This window comes from Hyla sarda, chromosome 3 (genome assembly GCF_029499605.1).
Source record: "Hyla sarda isolate aHylSar1 chromosome 3, aHylSar1.hap1, whole genome shotgun sequence".
Lineage (NCBI taxonomy): Eukaryota > Metazoa > Chordata > Amphibia > Anura > Hylidae > Hyla > Hyla sarda.
Window position 1 is genome coordinate 333,622,923 of NC_079191.1, and position 15,815 is coordinate 333,638,737.

Below are 15,815 nucleotides of genomic sequence, written 5' to 3' on the forward strand. Positions count from 1 at the left end.
AATTACCTTTATTCAGGTAACAAACTGAGATTAGGAGACACATAAGAGACGGAAATCTTGCTGATTGATCAAATAATGATTTCACAGCGTAAAATGTAAACAATTCATAACTTATTTGAAATGTGTTTTTATAGATTTGTTTGTTTAAAGGGGTTATCCAGGTTTTATTAACTTTTCACTATAGTGCCTGTGATACCAAATTATGTCTTAAGTGCTTTACTTGCCTTACTTTTGAGGGATGGATTAACCCCTCTTTTTGTGATTTCATGGTTCCCCCAGGTTCAGCATTTCTCTGGTGTCTGGATGACTGTTATTTCGAGCCTTTCCCAAGATCCTGTTTGGCCTTAGACAACAGCTGATCACAGGGGGCTAGGCTTCTTCTTGTCTTCCCTGACAAGCCAGCCCCCTGATGACATGTGTGATCAGCTGTTGTCTCGAGCCGAACATTATCCAGGGAAAGGCTTGAGACAACATTCACCCAGATACAGGAGGAATGCTTAACCTGGGTGGACAATTAAATCACAAAAAAAGAGGTTGATCCTCCCACTAAAGTAATGCAAGTAAAGCACTTAAGACATAACTTGGCATCACAGGCACAATAATGAAAAGTTAATAAAACCTGGATAACCCTTTTAAATAAACCTACTATTAAAGTGTACCTGTCGTTAACTAAAACTTTTTATCTAATGTAGATAATACCATTATATGTATATTTGCAATATACATTGATTAAAAAAATGTGTATATTTTTGGGTGAAAAAGTGCTGTCCCTGCAGCTACTGCCCGTGTGTCTCTATGAGGAGTCCAAATACAGGAAGTGAGGGTAGGACAAGCAGGGCTCTGTGCAGGCTTCTGGCTTGTTAAACATTCTGCTGTGTGAGCCCATAGCATGTCACAGAGCCTCAGTGCACAGAGCCCTGCTTGTCCTAAGTGCACAGAGCCCTGGTTGTCCACTCTCACTTCCTGTATTAGGACTCCTCATAGAGACACACAGGCATTAGCTGCCAAATAAACATTTTTTTTTTAACCAAGGTATATTACAAATATACATATAATGGTAATATCTACATTATATAAACAGTTTTTGTTGATGACAAGTACCCTGATCATTTCTTTATCAATGGGTAAACTTACAAAATCAGCATGTGTTCAAATCCCCCCCCCTCCCCATTTTTTTCATTGCAAATCTGCATATGTATATAGCAGGGCTGTGTTGGCTGGGGAGAGGTGGTTACTTGAGCTGTAGGGGCTGGACAGAAGTGGTGACTTTATTTAGTGGGCAGGGCTTGAGCCAGCAGAGGATGATGCATTGTCTTGGGAGCGAGCAGATGGGGAGCTTCTGAGACAACACTATATTGAAAATGAAAGGACTACACAACTTCCTGTCAGTGGTGAATCAAGCAAAAGCATGCTGGAGCCAGTACAATTTGTGATAACACTGTATTAAAAGACACATCATGGGGTGATAGTTATACTGAAATATACTTTTCTGATCTTTTCTAATCTTAACAAGTCATATATATATATATATATATATATATATATATATATATATATATATATGTAGTAGCAGAGCGGAGCAGCACTACCAGCAGCGTCAAAGTGATGTGGGTGCAGGCGGGCCCAATTGCAGCCCAGGTCACTGGCAGCAGCAGTAGTAGTCAATACCAAGTAAAGCGTCCCACAGCACTCCAATTCCGGTGATAAAACAATTACGTTTATTTCCACAGATGTGGCAAGCAGCGTTTCGACTGTAGGCACAATCTTTATCAAGCATACAGAGTGACCAGTGTACTGGTATTTATGTGTAACACACACAAAATCAATTACAAAGTGATTAAAATCAATAAAAGTGTAAACATAAGATAAACAGTGACAAGTGACAGTCCACAAGTCCAACCAGAAAAGAAACAAATCCAAATATTCACCACCAGTGCTTATGACTTAGCACATAGTACTAGTACAAGCATTGTGTGCATCAGTCTCCTTCCAACAGTCCAGAGCAGCCATCTACATACATTTACACATGTGCACAATAGGGCACATTTACATACAAAGAGATACATACATGCACACACACATACATATTTTTTCGCCATGCTTGCACAAATGTATGCTGTATACTGTACATGTTGCTAGAAATGATCATATACTAGAACCTAAAAAACTCAGTATCAACATTCATAACACTTAATTCCTTTTCAGTGAGCCATAAAAAGTTAAGAGTTCACACGCTCTGCCGAGCTCAGCATATTGTGCAACCGGGGCAATAGTCCTCCCCTTCCTCTGATCTTTGCTTTTAAAGCAAAACAAAACAGCAAAGAGATCTAGTTGCCTGTGACTGTAAAGGAGAAATCCATGGCTATTTTTTCATTTTTAAGCCCATTTTTTCTTGCTGTTATATGTGTGTTAATAGTTATTATTTTGCAAAGTATAAAAAAAAATGATGGAGAAAAGAAAAATGCTGAAATGACGACCAAAGCAAATTCTCGTCCATGGGTGGATGAAGATCTGCAAGATGGCACGGAGCTCCAAGAAGAGGAAAGTGGTAAGGATTAGTAATAGAGGCCAGTTGTTATATGGCATTGTGGATGTGTAGATTATAGATACTGGCCCTGATTTACTAAGAGTGTTGAGTTTTTATTAGTGAAGCATGTTAGCATGTTGTTTCAGGCTTGCAGGATTCTACCCTATTTACTATGGGGATTCAGGAAAGTTTTACTATGGGGATTCACAGGTCAGGAAAGTTCTGACCAGCATATCTCCTGACCCACATTCTGCCAGGTTACGTGACCTCTGCATCCAGACAGAAACTGAATAGAGAGGTGGTGGCATATGTCTGTGTCACTTTCAGCTTAAGTCTAGAAGAATTATAGATACAGCTAAGAAAGAAAAAAGAATAGAGAAAGTATGTGCTAGCATCATGTTGGTCAACATTCTTACTACTCTTGATAAGAGAAAGTTAATAAAAATCTAGCAGATATGATACATTGTATTGGCTAACTGGTATATACAGTCATGGCTGTAAATGTTGGCACTAGAGATGAGCAAACTTACAGTAAAATTGATTAGTCACGAACTTCTCGGCTCGGCAGTTGATGACTTATCCTGCATATATGAGTTCAGCTTTCAGGTGCTCCGGTGGGCTGGAAAAGGTGGATACAGTCCTAGGAAAGAGTCTCCTATGACTGTATCCCCCTTTTCCAGCCCACCGGAGCACCTGAAAGTTGAACTCATTTATGCAGGATAAGTCATCAACTGCCGAGCCGAGAAGTTCGTGACGAATCGACTTGACTGTAAGTTCGCTCATCTCTAGTTGGCACCCCTGAAATTTTTCTCGAAAATGAAGTATTTCTGTTTCAATAGTTTTTATTGAAAAAACTTTTTAACATACATGGTGATATTCGACATAACAAGTGAACAGGAAAGTATTCAAAGCATTGAAAGAAACAATGAACAACTCATGCATTAGGTGTTACATGGCATCTACAGAGACGTATGTAAGAAACATGAACAATAAGTGCTAGACAAATGACAGCTGCCTACATGAAGATTCATGGACGAGTTACTTTTCCACCTGTCCAGCCTACAAGGTCTAACAATAGCTACAACAGCGTTTCATTAGAGCAAGGAACTTTAGAGAAACAATAACAATAACCAAGAATACAGAGACGGGGGGGGGGAGGGAGAGGTGCCGTAAGACAATTCAGAAGAGTAGTGACCTCTTATAGTATGGTGAGTATGTTCAGGTCCCCCACATAAAACATCCCACAACCGTCATGGTCTGGGCAGTCCGGAAGTAGGAACATCCAACTCCCTTGTTGACCGTTCTCCTTCATCAGCTAGGGGGGGAGGCTGTGCAAAGCGAGAGCATATCTGAGGCTCCCAACTTTTTGTCAGAGTAGGGATTCCCCCCATGTTTAGGGAGATCGCCAGTTCACATTTATAAGAGAAATTCAATAGAGAGATTAGGTCAGTGGCAATGGGCAATTTTGTAGCCAATGGCAGGTAATAAGTAATTTAGCTAGTGTTAACACTTTAATCACAATACATCTGAATGGAGGTGTGATCTGTCCTATATCTATTAATAGAATTGCCAGCGATGGGGATAATGGAACTTCATGGCCAATGATATCTCTCAAAATTGTACCAACCTCACACCAATAGCTTTGAAGCTTCGGGCATGACCACATATGTAACAATGTGCCTTTAGCTCCACATCCCCTCCAACAATCTGGAGATGACCCTGGGTATATTATCTGTAGTTTAGTAGATTAGATACCACCGTAGTCTAGATTTAAGAAAGTCCTCTAAATGTGATACTGATGGTGAAGCCTTTTTAACCCACTTACAGGCCTCCAACCAATCTCGATCAGTAAGGGTTCGAGAGAGATCCTTTTCCCATGACTTGTACGGAGTGTGTGTAGAGAGGGGTTTATAGTTTTCCAGTAGGTCATATATAGGGCGGAGGCCCTTAAAAGGTGTAGTTAACAGTTTCAGAAACTTATCGTTATAGTGCCACTTGTGATGGGCAAATCACAGACAAATCTAGATGTCTGGAGATGGACTTGTAACCTTGAGATTGTTGATATTTTTCCAAATTTTGGTTCTCAAGTCCTCAGACAGTTCTTTTCTCTTGTCCATGCTTAGTGTGGTACACACAGAGACACACAATGCAAAGACTAAGTGAACTTCTCTCCTTTTTACCTGCTTTCAGGTGTAATTTTTATATTGCCCACAGCTGTTTCTTGCACCAGGTGAGTTTAAAGGAGCATCACATGCTTGAAACAATCTTATTTTTCCACAATTTTGAAAGGGTGCCAATAATTTTGTCCAGCCTATTTTTGGAGTTTGGCGTGACATTATGTTCAATTAGCATTTTTTTCCCTCCCTTTTTGGTTTAGTTCCAATACGTACAAAGGGAGTAAACATGTGTAGAGCAAAACATGTGTTACTGCAATCCTTTTCTGTGAGAAATACTTCATTTTCTAGAAAAATTTCAGGGGTGCCAACATTTACAATCATGACAGTGTATATATATATATATATCTATATCTATATATATATATATATATATATATATATATACAAAGAAAAAAACGAACAACAGAAGGAGCCTGAAAGAACCTTCAGCAGCACTAGTTGAAGCTTTCCTTTCTAGGCCCACACATAACGCTTAGCAATCTTTATAGATTTCTGGTTTACTATATGTTGAGAAAAAAGTTAGTTTAAGCTGTACAGCCTCGCAACTTAACTCTATCATTGCTGGGCTGCCTCATTTGCGAGGGGTTATAGTAAAGCAGTGATCAATACAGATTGCAGCTTTATTTTATGTCCTTGCTGGGCAGGAGATATATGATGTATAACTTCTGCCCAGTATGAGCTGTACTGGCTGTGGTGTAGCTTCTGGCACAGCTCAGCCCTGCTAGGAAAAGGGACACACATCAGTATAGTGACAAGAGTCTGGTCACTTTGCTATGCACTGCTGTATACTAAACAGCCATCGGAAATGCGTAGAGATGCTATGTAAAAATGCTGCATAAAAGTAGTTTCAGTTCTTCTGGTGTTTTTATGGCGTTCCAGACAGATTTGGGTTCCTTCATACACCAGACCTGTATTGTAAGCATGATTTCTTGAATGCACAAAATAATGCTTATGTTTGTGAAACAGTACACACTATTACTTGTACAGTGCATTTCTGATCCCACTGAATTACTGTTCATGACACTGTAAAATATTATTTATATGCCATGTGTCTGGACTAGAGAGGAACAAATCAGTTTACAGCTTATTAAACAATGGAGCTAATGGAGCTAATTTGCATACACATTTTACCATTTCAGCCTACTTTTTTTTTCTATGCTTGAAGTGCAGATTGGTAAAAAGAAATTCACCTGTTCACAAACCACATGTTCACATATTTGCCTCTCTTCTATCAATACTGCAAATAATATTAATACAAACTTAGACATATGTTTTCTAGTTAGAAATGCCCAAGACCTTACTGAAGGAAGTCACCTTGAAGTGACAACACTCACACAATGTAGTCAAAATGTTTGAAAGGGACACAGACCCCAAAGTTGTGTCAAATCTTATCTTATGCACATTTGTTGTGTATATCAATGTAATCAATTACTTTAAAGGGGTACTCCGGTTGAAAACTTTTTTTTTTTTAAATCAACTGGTGCCAGAAAGTTAAACAGATTTGTAAATTACTTGTATTAACCCCTTAAGGGCTCAGCTTTTTCAGTTTTTGCATTTAGTTTTTTTCCTCCTTACCTTTTAAAAATCATAACCCTTTCAATTTTGCAGCTAAAAATCCATATCATGGCTTATTTTTTGCGCCAATTCTACTTTGCAGTGACATTAGTCATTTTACCCAAAAATCCACGGCAAAACGGAAAAAAAAATCATTGTGTGACAAAATTGAAGAAAAAACGCCATTTTGTCATTTTGGGGGCTTCCGTTTCTACGCAGTGCGTTTTTCAGTAAAAATGACAACTTATATTTATTCTGTAGGTCCATACGATTAAAATTATAAAATTATACCCTAATTATATAGGTTTGATTTTTTCGTACTTTTTCCAAAAAATCATAACTACATGCAGAAAAATTTCTATGTTTAAAAATGTCCTCTTCTGACCCCTATAACTTTTTTATTTTTCTGTGTACAGGGCGGTATGAGGGCTCAATTTTTGTGCCGTGATCTGAAGTTTTTATCGCTGTTTATTCATTTTTTAATGGAATAAAAAGTGACCAAAAATACGCTATTTTGGAATTGGGAATTTTTTTTGCACCATTGACCATGCGGTTTAATTAATTATATATTTTTATAGTTCGGACATTTACGCACGCAGCGATACCACATATGTTTATTTTTATTTACACTTTTTTTTTTATTGGAAAAGGGGGGGTGATTCAAACTTTTATTAACACTTTTTTTTCACTTTTTTTTTTTTTGCAGTGCTGTAGCCCCCAGTGATACACTGATCACTGGCATGTATTAACATGCCATTGATCAGTGTTATCGGCCCCTTTAACCCCTTAACCCCAGGGATTTTCATTTTTTCCTCATCAGCTTCTAAAAATCATAACACTTTCAATTTTGCACATAAAATTCCATATTTTGACTTATTTTTTCGCCACCAATTCTACTTTGCAGTGACATTACTCATTTTACCCAAAAATCCACAGCGAAACGGAAATAAAATTCATTGCACGACAAAATTGAAGAAAAATTGTCATTTTGTAACTTTTGGGGGTTTCCGTTTCTACGCAGTGCATTTTTCGGTAACAATAGCACCTTATCTTTATTCATTAGATCCATACGGTTAAAGGGGTACTCCGGTGAAACCTTTTTTTCTTTTAAATCAACTGGTGGCAGAAAGTTAAACATATTTGTAGATTACTTCTATTAAAAAAATCTTAATCCTTCCTGTACTTATTAGCTGCTGAGGAAATTCTTTTCTTTTTGGAATGCTCTCTGATGATATCACGAGCACAGCTCTCTCTGCTTATGTTATTACAATAATAATAATGATGCTTTATTTATTGTTGTCCTTAGAGGGATTTGAACCCAAGTCCCCAGCACTGCAAGGCAGCAGTGCTAACCCCTGAGCCACCATGCTGCCCTTAGCATACATCTGCTATGCATGGTTGCTAAAATGGACAGAGATGTTAGCAGAGAGCACTGTGCTCGTGATGTCATCAGTGTTCCAAAAAGAAAGGAATTTACTCTGTAGCATTCAGCAGCTAATAAGTACTGGAAGGATTAAGATTTTTTAATAGAAGTAATTTACAAATATGTTTAACTTTCTGCCACCAGTTGATTTAAAAGAAAAAAGGTTTTCACCGGAGTACCCCTTTAAAATGATTCTCTACTTATATAGGTTGGATATTGTCGTACTTCGGAATAAAATCATAACTACATGCAGGAAAAAAATTCTCATCTTCTAACCCCTATAACTTTTTATTTTTCTGCGTATAGGACGGTATGAGGACTCATTTTTTGCGCCGCGTTCTGAAGTTTTTATCGGTACCATTTTTGTATTGATCGGACTTTTTGATCGCTTTTTATTCATTTTTTCCTACTATAAAAAGTGACCAAAAATACGCTATTTTGGACTTTGGAATTTTTTTGCGCGTACGCCATTGACCATGCAGTTTAATTAATGATATATTTTTATAGTTTAGACATCTCCGCACGCGGCGATACCACATATGTTTATTTTTATTTTTATTTACACAGTTTTTTTTTATGGGAAAAGGGGGGTGATTTAAACTTTTATTAGGGAAGGGGTTAAATGACCTTTGTTAACTTTTTTTTTGCAGTGCTATAGCTCCCATAGGGAGCTATAGCACTGCACACACTGATCTCTTATACTGATCCCTGCAAAGCCATAGCTTTGCATGGATCAGCGAGATAGGGGCTCCATTGCTCAAGCCTGTAGCTGAGGCTTGGAGAAATCAAATGCCGATCGGACATGACGGAGCAAGGTAAGGGGGTCTCCGCTCGCGTCCTAGCTGATTGGAACATCGCGATTTTATTGCGACGTCCCGATCAGCCCGACTGAGCTGCCGGGAATCGTTTACTTTCACTTTCAGACGCAGGGGTCAACGGACAACGATCGGTGCCGCACGCTATTAGCCCAGGGTCCCGGCTATCGTTAGCAGCCGGGACTGACCCGGTGTGATGCAGGGTCATGGTGTGACCCCGTTTTAAACACCGGAACCGGGCGTGGGGCGTACTGGTACGCCCTTCGCCCTGAAGGAGTTAATGACGCAGGACATAAATGTACAGTACAGACAAAAAGTTTGGACACACCTTCTCATTCAGAGTTTTCTTTATTTTCATGACTATGAAAATTGTACATTCACACTGAAGGCATCAAAACTATGAATTAACACATGTGGAATTATATACATAACAAAAAAGTGTGAAACAACTGAAAATATGTCATATTGTAGGTTCTTCAACGTAGCCACCTTTTGCTTTGATTACTGCTTTGCACACTCATTCTCTTGATGAGCTTCAAGAGGTAGTCACCTGAAATGGTCTTCCAACAGTCTTGAAGGGGTTCCCAGAGATGCTTAGCACTTGTTGGCCCTTTTGCCTTCATTGGGTTCAGGTCCGTTGACTGTGGAGGCCAGGTCATCTGGCGCAGCACCTCATCACTATCCTTCTTGGTCATATAGCCCTTACACAGCCTGGAGGTGTGTTTGGGGCCATTGTCCTGTTGAAAAATAAATGATGGTCCAACTAAACGCAAATGGATGGAATAGCATGCTGCTGCAAGATGCTGTGGTAGCCATGCTGGTTCAGTATGCCTTCAATTTTGAATAAATCCCCAACAGTGTCACCAGCAAAGCACCCCCACATCATCACACCTCCTCCTCCACACCAGCACACCCGTGAAGTGAAAACCATTTCAGGTGACTACCTCTCGAATCTCAACAAGAGAATGCCAAGAGTGTGCAAAGCAGTAATCAGAGGAAAAGGTGGCTACTTTGAAGAACCTAGAATATGACAAATTTTCACACTTCACACTTTTTTGTTATGTATATAATTCCACATGTGTTAATTCATAGTTTTAATGCCTTCAATGTGAATCTACAATTTTCATAGTCATGAAAATAAAGAAAACTCTGAATGAGAAGGTGTGTCCAAACTTTTGGTCTGTACTGTATGTCCTGGTGCGGTGGTACTTAACGCACTAGGATGTACATTTCCGTCCTGTACATTCGAAGCGATGCTCAGGTAATTCGCGGCAAGTCCCGGCTACTGATAGCAGCCAGGGACCTGCCGATAGTGGCGGACATCCGCGATCGCGCGGATGTCCGCCATTAACTCCTCAGATGCCATGATCTATGCAGTGCGGCACTTAATGTGGATGATCGGATCGCCCGCGGTGCTGCTGCGGGGATCCAATCTTCCATAATGGCGAACGGAGGTCCCCTCACCTGCCTCCGTCCGTCTCCCAGCGTCTCCTGCTCTGGTCTGAGATCGAGCAGACCAGAGCAGTAGATAGCCGATAATATTGATCAGTGCTATGCCCTATGCATAGCACTGAACAGTATTAGCTATCAACTGATTGCTAAAAATAGTCCTCTATGAAAACTATTAAAGTGTAAAAAAAGTGAAAAAAGTGAAAAAATTTGAAAAATCCCCTCCCTCAATAAAAATGTAAATTGTCCCTTTTTCCCCATTTTACCCCCAAGAAGTGTAAACATTTTTTTCAATAAACATATTTGGTATTGCCGCGTGCAGAAATATCTGAACTATTAAAATATAATGTTAATGATCCCGTAAGGTGAACGGCATGAGCGTAAAAAAAAAAAGTTCAAAATTGCTGCTTTTTTTTATAACATTTTATTCCAAAAGAAATTGATAAAAAATGTATTAAAAGTTATACATATGCAAATGTAGTATCAATAAAAAGTAGAGATCACGGCGCAAAAAATTAGCACTCATACCGCCACTTATACAAAAAAATTAAAAAGTTATAGGTCAGCAAATTAGAGGGATTTCAAACATACTAATTTGGTTAAAAAAAAGTCTGCGATTTTTTTTAAAGCGGTACACTAATAGAAAAGTATGTAATCATGGGTATCATTTTAATTGTATTGACCAACAGAATAAAGAAAACATGTCTATTTTACCATAATGTGTACAGCTTGAAAACGAAACCTTCCAAAGTTTTTGAAATTGCGGTTTACTTAGCAATTTCCCCACACAATTTGTATTTTTTTGGTTGCGTCACACATTTTATGGTAAAATGAGTGGTGTCATTACAAAGGACAACTGATCACGCAAAAAAATTTGCCCCGTACTAGTCTGTGGATGAAAATATAAAAGAGTTTTGATTTTTAGAAGGTGAGGAGGAAAAAACTAAAACTAAAACATAATAAATCAAATTGTCCTTAAGGCCCAAATGGGCTGAGTCCTTAAGGGTTTAAATGAAGCTGGTCATGGCATAATGACAGCAGAGGCAAGACAGGCAAGTGTGAACCCCCCTTCACAGTGACAAAACAATACTGTCAGCCTCAGGGGCCACATGAAGTGCAGGCCACAGTTCCTACAGTAAAACACCAGAAACAGAGCCCCATAATATTACTAGGTCGAGAGCCTGTCAACAGTTCTAGCCACAGTGTCTCTATAACACTTTTAACAGGTGCATGATAACAGATCCAAAAGTACCCAAACATTTTGAGATTGACACAAATTTTGATTTTCACAAAGTTTGGTGCTGCTGTTTTTTTTTATTTACCAAATTGCATTAATTCTAGATTGTTATAAAAGTTGATCAGAGAAATTGCAATAAATTGCAAAGTCATTCCCTGCCATGAAAATTAAGGGTACTCCGCCCCTAGACATGTTATCCTTTATCCAAAGGATAGAGAATAAGATGTCTGATCTCTGATGAGATGTCTGATGTCTGATCTCCAGCGAGGCACCCCAGTCATCTAGTGCACGGAGCGAACACCGATCCATGCCGGATGATGGCCAACCACAGCCGTCATGCCCCCTCCATTCATGTCTGTGGGAGGAGGTGTGACAGCAATGTACTAGCCGCCATGCCCCCTCCCATAGACATGAATGGAGGGGGCGTGGTATGACATCACGAACACGGAAGCTCCAAGCTTTCGTCTTCAGAACACTGCAGTGCTGGCCACGAGATCACAGGGGGTCCCAGAGGCCGTACCCTCCTCGATTAGACATCTTATCCCCTATCATTTGGAAAGGGGATAAAATGTCTTGGAGTGGAGTATCCCTTTAAACACAAAAACTCAATTTCTACTGCATTTCAGCCCTGTCACAAAATTACCTGCTTATTTAATTCCAGCAATCTTCTCACGAACTCTGGAGAATGTGTTAACAAGAACAAGACAGTTGATATCAGCTGAACCATAGGAGCTAACTGGGTGCTGTAAAGGATTGCACCATGGCTACCATCAAGAAAACATGTTCAGTCATCACTGCATTGCATCAAAAGTACTATGCAGGCAAGGACATTGCTTTTTGTAAGAATAAACTGAAATGGGCGCTGTCAGATACAAAAACTTTTTATATGTTGTACATCTTGGCAAAACATTAACCTTTCTAATATACTTCATAAGAAAATGTTATTACCTTTTTATAGAAATCATAGTAAATAAAATCATGGCTTTGTCCAAGCTGAAGCACATGTATGGAAAAAGTCCAGTAAGTGAGGGTGGGCTAGCACTCCTCCGTGCTCTCTCCTGCCTGATAGAACAGGAGAAAGCACAAAGGAGTACTATTAGACAAGAGAGAGAACAGAGGAGTACTATCAGATAGGAGAGAGTACAGAGGAGTGCTATCAGACAGGAGAGAGCACAGAGGAGTCCTATCAGACAGGAGAGATCACAGATGAGTTATATCAGACAGGAGAGAGTACAGAGGAGTACTATCAGACAGGAGAGAGTACAGAGGAGTACTGTCAGACAGGAGAGAGAACAGATGAGTCCTATCAGACAGGAGAGAGCACGGAGGAGTCCTATAAGACAGGAGAGAGCACAGAGGAGTACTATCAGACAGGAGAGAGCACAGAGGAGTCCTATCTGACAGGAGAGAGCACAGAGGAGTACTATCAGACAGGAGAGGGCACAGAGGAGTCCTATCAGACAGGAGAGAGCATAGTGGAGTACTATCAGACAGGAGAGAGCACAGATGAGTGCTATCAGACAGGAGAGAATACAGAGGACTACTGTCAGACAGGAGAGAGAACAGATGAGTCCTATCAGACAGGAGAGAGCACAGAGGAAACCTATTAGACAGGAGAGAGCACAGAGGAGTACTATCAGACAGGAGAGAGCACAGAGGAGTCCTATCAGACAGGAGAGAGCACAGAGGAGTACTATCAGACAGGAGAGGGCACAGATGAGTGCTATCAGACAGGAGAGAATACAGAGGACTACTGTCAGACAGGAGAGAGAACAGATGAGTCCTATCAGACAGGAGAGAGCACAAAGGAGTCCTATCAGATAGGAGAGGGCACCGAGGAGTCCTATCAGACAGACAGGAGAGAGCACAGAGGAGTACTATCAGACAGGAGAGAGCACAGAGGAGTCCTATCAGACAGGAGAGAGCACAGAGGAATACTATCAGACAGGAGAGAGCACAGAGGAGTGCTATCAGACAAGGGAGAGCACAGAGGAATACTATCAGACAGGAAAGAGCACAGGGTGCTAGCCCACCCTCACTCACTGGACATTATTGGATTTTATAAGCCATGATTTCTATATAAAGGTAATAAAATTTTCTTATGAAGTATATTAGAAAGGTTAATGTTTTGCCAAGATGTACAACATATAAAACGTTTTTGAATCCGACAGTGCCCATTTAAACCATTATTGGATATTCAAGAACTTCGAAGAGAAAGGTTAAATGCGATGTAGAAGAAGGCCTTGACCCCCTCCCGAAAAAAATCAGTTCAGCAAGTGCCAGGACCATTTCTTAACCCCTTAACGACGCAGGACGTATATTTACGTCCTGCGCCGGCTCCCGCGATATGAAGCGGGATCGCGCCGCGATCCCGCATCATATCGCGTCGGTCCCGGCGCTAATCAACGGCCGGGACCCGCGGCTAATACCACACATCGCCGATCGCGGCGATGTGCGGTATTAACCCTTTAGAAGCGGCGGTCAAAGCTGACCGCCGCTTCTAAAGTGAAAGTGAAAGTGACCTGGCTGCTCAGTCGGGCTGTTCGGGACCGCCGCGATGAAATCGCGGCGTCCTGAACAGCTGATCGGACACCTGGAGGGCCCTTACCTGCCTCCCCGGTGTCCGATCGGCGAATGACTGCTCCGTGCCTGAGATCCAGGCAGGAGCAGTCAAGCGCCGATAATCCTGATCACAGGCGTGTTAATACACGCCAGTGATCAGCATAGGAGATCAGTGTGTGCAGTGTTATAGGTCCCTATGGGACCTATAACACTGCAAAAAAAATGTCAAAAAAAAGTGTTAATAAAGGTAATTTAACCCCTTCCCTAATAAAAGTTTGAATCACCCCCCTTTTCCCATAAAAAAAATAAAACAGTGTAAAAAAAAATAAAAAATAAACATATGTGGTATCGCCGCGTGCGTAAATGTCCGAACTATAAAAATATATAATTAATTAAGCCGTACGGTCAATGGCATACGCGCAAAAAAATTCCAAAGTCCAAAAAAGCGTTTTTTGGTCACTTTTTATACCATTAAAAAATGAATAAAAAGTGATCAAAAAGTCAGATTAAAATAAAAATCATACCGATAAAAACTTCAGATCATGGCGCAAAAAGTGAGTCCTCATACCGCCATGTACGTGGAAAAATAAAAAAGTTATAGGGGTCTTGAAGATGACATTTTTAAACGTATACATTTTCTTGCATGTAGTTATGATTTTTTCCAGAAGTGCGACAAAATCAAACCTATATAAGTAGGGTATCATTTTAACCATATGGACCTACAGAATAATGATAAGGTGTCATTTTTACCGAAATATGCACTGCGTAGAAACGGAAGCCCCCAAAAGTTACAAAATTGCGTTTTTTTTTCCGATTTTGTCGCACAATAATTTTTTTTTCCTTTTCGCCGTGCATTTTTGGGTAAAATGACTAATGTCACTGCAAAGTAGAATTGGCGACGCAAACAATAAGCTGTAATATGGATTTTTAGGTGGAAAATTGAAAGGGTTATGATTTTTAAAAGGCAAGGAGGAAAAAACGAAAGTGCAAAAACTGAAAAACCCTGAGTCCTTAAGGGGTTAAAAAGGATTCAAAACCTTTGCAGAGCTTGCATAGGAATGAAGCAGGCAGGTATTGGTGCATGTGCATGCTCAGTGAGGCTAGCCAAGTGAAGCCACTTCTCTCCAAGAAAAACATCAAGGACTGGCTGACATTCTGTAGAAAGTACAGGGACTTCACTCCAGAAGACTGGTAGTAAAGTACATTTTCTCTTATGAAGCCCCCTGAAGACTGTTTAGGACATCTGGATTTTAACACTTTTGTTCTTTCTGACCCGTTTGGCTTGCAATTTCCAAGAAACTATGATCCAAGGTAAAAATGACCCCATCATGCCACCCAGGATTTTCTATTATTGAAGAAATATTTTGCTATCTATCTAATTCGATTCATTGTTACACAACCTTAAAATGCTTAATACTGAAATCCACCATGGATTCTAACAACTGTTATTTTTCTTGTTTAAGTTGAATATTGCAAGATTAACTTCATACCTGGTCACTGAATATTTTCATTTTCTACTTGTGTTTCACCATTTCTGTTATGAAAGCGCCCTCTAGTGTTTCTTTTGTCTCAAATCATCTTGGATGCAAAGGGTGTTTAGATGTCACATAAATAATCCCAGTGCATACATGAAGAGAACTAACACAGTCCCTAGACTGCAATGTGCATAGCTAGCCATGGATTGTATTGGTTAAAATACATTACAAATATTATAAAGGATACTGTGTATTGATTACTGTATTATTGTAATACTGTTTATTTGGTCAAATCTATGTAAAAATAAATAAATAAATACAAATCAGTTACATATCAGTTATAGAGATGAGCGAACTTACAGTAAATTCGATTCATCACAAACTTCTCGGCTCGGCAGTTGATGACTTTTCCTGCATAAATTAGTTCAGCTTTCAGGTGCTCCGGTGGGCTGGAAAAAGTGGATACAGTCCTAGGAGACTCTTTCCTAGGAATGTATCCACCTTTTCCAGCCCACCGGAGCACCTGAAAGATGAACTAATTTATGCAGGAAAAGTCATCAACTGCCGAGCCGAGAAGTTTGTGACGAATCGAATTT

The 15,815-nt window shown here is 39.9% G+C and overlaps 1 protein-coding gene across 1 annotated transcript in view; it reads left to right on the top strand.

The window, feature by feature from the left end:
* Positions 1–2,304: 2,304 nt before the first annotated feature.
* Positions 2,305–15,815, top strand: part of IYD (iodotyrosine deiodinase) — a 37,371-nt gene continuing 23,860 nt past the window's right edge. Inside the window, exon 1 of the mRNA XM_056563368.1 lies at positions 2,305–2,548. Within this exon, the coding sequence (XP_056419343.1) occupies positions 2,359–2,548 (190 nt within the window). The 5' untranslated portion in view covers positions 2,305–2,358. The remainder of the gene's footprint in view (positions 2,549–15,815) is intronic.